Source organism: Triticum aestivum, chromosome 1D, assembly GCF_018294505.1.
Source record: "Triticum aestivum cultivar Chinese Spring chromosome 1D, IWGSC CS RefSeq v2.1, whole genome shotgun sequence".
In the NCBI taxonomy this organism is placed as follows: Eukaryota; Viridiplantae; Streptophyta; class Magnoliopsida; order Poales; family Poaceae; genus Triticum; species Triticum aestivum.
In genome coordinates, this window is record NC_057796.1 from 145282671 (window position 1) to 145287397 (window position 4727).

General features: G+C 42.4%; 1 protein-coding gene across 2 annotated transcripts in view; it reads right to left on the reverse strand.

The window, feature by feature from the left end:
* Positions 1 to 631: 631 nt before the first annotated feature.
* Positions 632 to 4727, reverse strand: part of LOC123180790 (probable serine/threonine-protein kinase PBL7) — a 7331-nt gene continuing 3235 nt past the window's right edge. The window contains exons 3-5 of one of the 2 annotated variants that reach the window (XM_044592927.1): positions 2069 to 2327; positions 1736 to 1868; positions 632 to 1375 (exon numbers count right to left, since the gene is read on the reverse strand). In XM_044592927.1, coding sequence (XP_044448862.1) covers positions 1133 to 1375; positions 1736 to 1868; positions 2069 to 2327 — 635 coding nt within the window. In that variant the 3' untranslated portion in view covers positions 632 to 1132. Of the gene's footprint in view, positions 1376 to 1735; positions 1869 to 2068; positions 2340 to 4727 lie in introns of both variants that reach the window. The other variant, XM_044592926.1, reaches the window with a different exon arrangement.

A 4727-nucleotide genomic window follows, 5' to 3' on the forward strand; every position in this document is an offset into this window, starting at 1 on the left:
AGGACCGTGCCTCTACGATGCTGGAACTTGCAACAGGGAGTACTGCGATTGGCAGCACGGGATGCCGGTACCAGCAGTGGGGCGTGTTGCGACCGCGACAAACATGTGCTGGAACCGGCTGACTATACCACGTACTAGAAGCTAGAACCCTAGGTCCCCCCGCAAAAAAAAACACTAGGTTAGCAATGCCCCGAAAACCCTAGGTCATCGATGTTGGAACATAGCCCAGCGATGCTGGAAACCGGGGCCACTGATGTTGGAAGCGATATCGACGAATCTGAAACACACAAACCGACGATGGCGCAAACTCGACGCCGGTGCTGCAAACCGGCCACCACGATGCTGCAAACCGGCCGCCACAAAGCGATGCTGGAGTCCCATGGGCTCACCTCCAAGGACGAGCCACACAAGGCCACGACCATAGTGCTTCACAGAGAGGGGCGAGCAGCACCGTCAACAAGCATCTACTACACGGCAGGAGGCATGTGAGTATTTTTCTTTCCTCGCTCGTGGGCCATGTGTTGTAGAGAGGTGGATGAGGAGGAACGAGCGATCCTAGGCGTTGATGTGCTTTTGATCTGACAGCTCGCCCACCGATCTAGCACTTGACCGGCGCAGAGGGATGTCCCAGTATATAACAGCTCAACGGTATGAGTTCCAGAAACCTACTATACATTACACATACAGAACACAGCGGAAGCACTACTACGCGTCATCACCGAGATCAGTGTTCTTAGCCTAGGAGTTTAGACATTGAGTAACATGCTTCCGAGACACCTAACACACTTGTCAAGCCAAAATAAAATAAAAATAAACATCACATGGAAATTTCGCCAGCCCATAACAACACTGTGATGAACTTCCCGCCACCTAACATCATCATTACCGGCACATGACTTGAGAACTTCCCTTCAAACTCAAAACTAGTTTTCGGGACCATCAGACTGAATCCATGCTTAAATTATAAACCTACCTGCTTACCAGGCACCTTCCAGAACGAGAACGCCACCAGAAGTGGAAGATATCATGTACAGTAATAAAGAAGCATACAGATCGCATCATCTCAGCAACCACTGCCCACTGTTAGTTTCTGGATAGAAATCCCAGAAAAATAGCCGTCACACTCGGCTTCCTAGTCGAGTGGCCTTGATGCTTGGGCATTTGGGTTGCACGGTTTGGAACTGGAACGATTCTTGACAAGTGGAACCAACGATTGGACGACGTCGGCCATCAGTGGCCTATAGTCAGCCTCCGGTTGAACGCACATGGCAGCGATAGCAGCCACTTGAACAGCATCTTTCAATGAATATTGACCTTCCAGTGATGGATCCAGGATCTGGACAACCTTTTCTCGATCAGTGAGCATAGGTAATGCCTGCATCAATGCAACAAGTGAAGGGTTAGGTGTATGCAAAGTTCAGACATGGAGAAAAAATTCATGAAACCATGACCTTTTACTACCAAGAACAATAAGAGGAAGATGGATCCAAATTAAGAAAAGTGATGTCGTGACTAACAAGCACATAAACATCATAGCGCAGCTGAAATTACATAATCAGAGTGCATGTACATATTTTCAGAGAAATACACTTTTATTTATGTAGACTATAGTATCTATAGTTCTATACATTATTCAATTAACATTATGCTTCAAAATTGCAGAAACAAAATTGAAATTAAGGCCACAACAATTAGAAACTCAATTTTTCAGCTAATGTTATGCTTGGTTGCTTACCCAGTTAACTAGAACACCTTCCCCAGGAGGCCTCTTCATATCAACTGGTACCCTGCCAGTAAGCAATTCCAGAAGCACAACCCCATAACTGTACACATCTGATTTGGTTGTCAAATGCCCAGTTAATGCATATCTACAGATTTCCAGCAGGTGCACAATATTAGACATAATAGTCGGTCGAGTAAAACACGAAAAAGGTATTGCACATGTCAGTATCAAATTTAAGTTCTTGCACGATGGACTTTGCATGCTCGAGAGAGAAAAAAGTTAACATAAGGACTGCAAATCAAAGTAATTTCTTTTCCGAAGCAAATCAAAGGTATCTAGTCTTACTCTGGTGCCACATAGCCCTGCGTGCCTAAAACTCGAGTTGACACATGACCACCAGCTCTATCAGACCCAAGCTTGGCCAAACCGAAGTCTGAGACTCTTGCATGGAAGTCCTTGTCCAAGAGAATGTTGCTGCTCTTGAAGTCCCTGTGTATAACAGGTGGAGTAACACGCTCGTGGAGATACTCCAGACCTTTTGCTGCTTCAAGAGCTATTCTCATTCGTGTCGGCCAGTCCAATTTTGAGATGCCGCCACAGGAACCTACATTGATAGCTTTAACATTGTCAGTCGATGATAAGAACAGGCTTGTCGATTAATACTTTATCCACTACATTAACATTTCCATGTCAATCTTAAAAAATGTCATTTCAGAAACTGCCAACTAGACGCATGCATAAAAGAGTGCCAACGCATACTAACAAAGCAAGAGCGTACGATATAGAGAAAATTCCTCCTATGCCACGAATAACTCTCAAGCTCCTGATTACCAATGGACAAGTCCTTTGTTCCTTCCAAGCCACCAGTTTTCATTTCATTCCTCCCTTCTATTCTATGACATCTATCTGACCATTATGACCTTGAGTTATAGGGTGTATAAATAAGTACCATCGCACGGGGGCAACATGGTGACCATTGCTGGCATGGAGGGAAGAAAATATAAATCTGGTGGCAAGGAAGGAACAGGAAAGTATTCAGTGGCAAATCAGGGACTGGTGCATCTGTGTGTGTGCCTGGTAGTACATTTTGCCTTGCATATTTCTAAATTATAATATCAAGAATTATCCTAAGTTGATAACACGCCATATGTAGAAACTTACAAATGTCTTCTGAAAATGCTAATTTACCTTCAAAAGGCACCTCAATAAAGTCCATATACAAAATGCTAAATGATTTGACTAAACTGGAAAGCTCATTTGACAGAATGGCATCAGTCCCAAACCAAACACAAGATAAACAACTTCACAATTTTCTAAGAAATGGTTTTTTATTCAGGACACGGTCCATTCTTTCCTGATTAAAGATGCAAGCTACACGATAGGACAAGCAAGTTCTTATCTTGAAGAAAGAAGTTGGCCGTGAAACCTATTTGTTTCACTAGTAGTTCCTACTCTCTTCTACTAATAAATAAACTGACACCAGCAGACGGTAAGCATGTTTTCTTTCACAACAATACCAAGCCAATAGCATTGATATTAGATAGTACACTTAATCTCATCTTGTAACATGTAAATGGCTCCAATTTAGTTAAGAAGCTGCATGAATAATTTCTGGGGGGTATAGGACCTCATGAATAAATGCTATGTGTGCACTACAGAAGGCGTGACACTACCAACATTGTACCTATACTCAAATTCGTGAGGTACCTACTAACCTTGCTGAGATCCATTACATTTACCAATTAATCAACAACCTAGAGACAGAAACAACGATTAATTGGTTGGGGCATCAAATGACAGCATGTATGTTGGGAACTAGATATATCTTTGTTCTTAATCTTCATAATTTGAAAATACGATTGATTTTATTTCAGACTGAAACTTTGAAGTAGATGATTATCTAGGTTTAACAGTTAGGTATTATGAACTGTTTGGTTTGAGGAACCGGATGGTGAATTGTCATGCAATCCTAGGTGTCTTTTGAGTAAATGGATATTCAAGTTGTTAACCGAGGACGGTGTTTGGCAATCGCTATTGCGAAACAAATATTTGGGACACAAACCACTTACTTCGGTTGAAGCCAAGCCAACGGACTCACACTTATGGAAGAGACTAATGATGGTGAAGAAAGTTTTTTCACAATTTGCATCGTTTAAGGTAGAGAATGGGGAGCCAGTGTGTTTATGGGAACATAAATGGATCGGGGACATGCCCTTATCAGCTATGTACCCAAGATTATTTAATATTGTCCGTCATAAGGATGCCACCGTAGACGCTGTGTTCGGGTTTAGAATACTTTGGTTGATTTTCGACATTCACTCATTGGACAGCATTTAATTGATTGGAATGAGATCGTCCTCAAAGTAGTGGAGCTTCAATAACTCAGGGACAAGACTTGTTTAGGTGGGATCTTCAGACCACACAAGTGTTTTCTGTGCACTCCATGTACTCGGCTTTAATGGATAAGCGAGTCAGATGTAGATCAAAATGGTTATGGCGTCTCAAACTGCCTCTTAAAATTAAACTGTTCCTGTGGTATTTATGCACGAGCGTAGTCCTTACTAAGAGCAAGTATAATAGAGCTGAGTCAGCGGGCTATAAGGAATAAACTAGTATATTTCTGCTTAGTTGGAGGAAAGAGAAGAGGAGAGAGAAGGTAAGCGGGCTCTTCGTGAAGAGCCAGCTCTAGCATGTGCTCCTAGGCACTTTGTGAGAATGAAAGATGGGCCACATAATAAAAAAATAGTACACTCTTTTGATCTACTATTGTACATGTTGGCTATAAGATGAGCTGTAGATGACATGGCACTGGCTTATAGCCATCAGCTGGCTATACTATTAACCATGCTCTAAGGATAATTTAATAAAGCGTTAGTGGCAGGCGGACACACGTTGTAGCTTTTGCAGGAAATTATCCAACACCTTTTCTTTGATTGTGCAGTGGCTAAGTGTGTTGTGCTGTGTAGTTCGGCTTTTTAACATCACACCACCTTGTGGTTTTCTC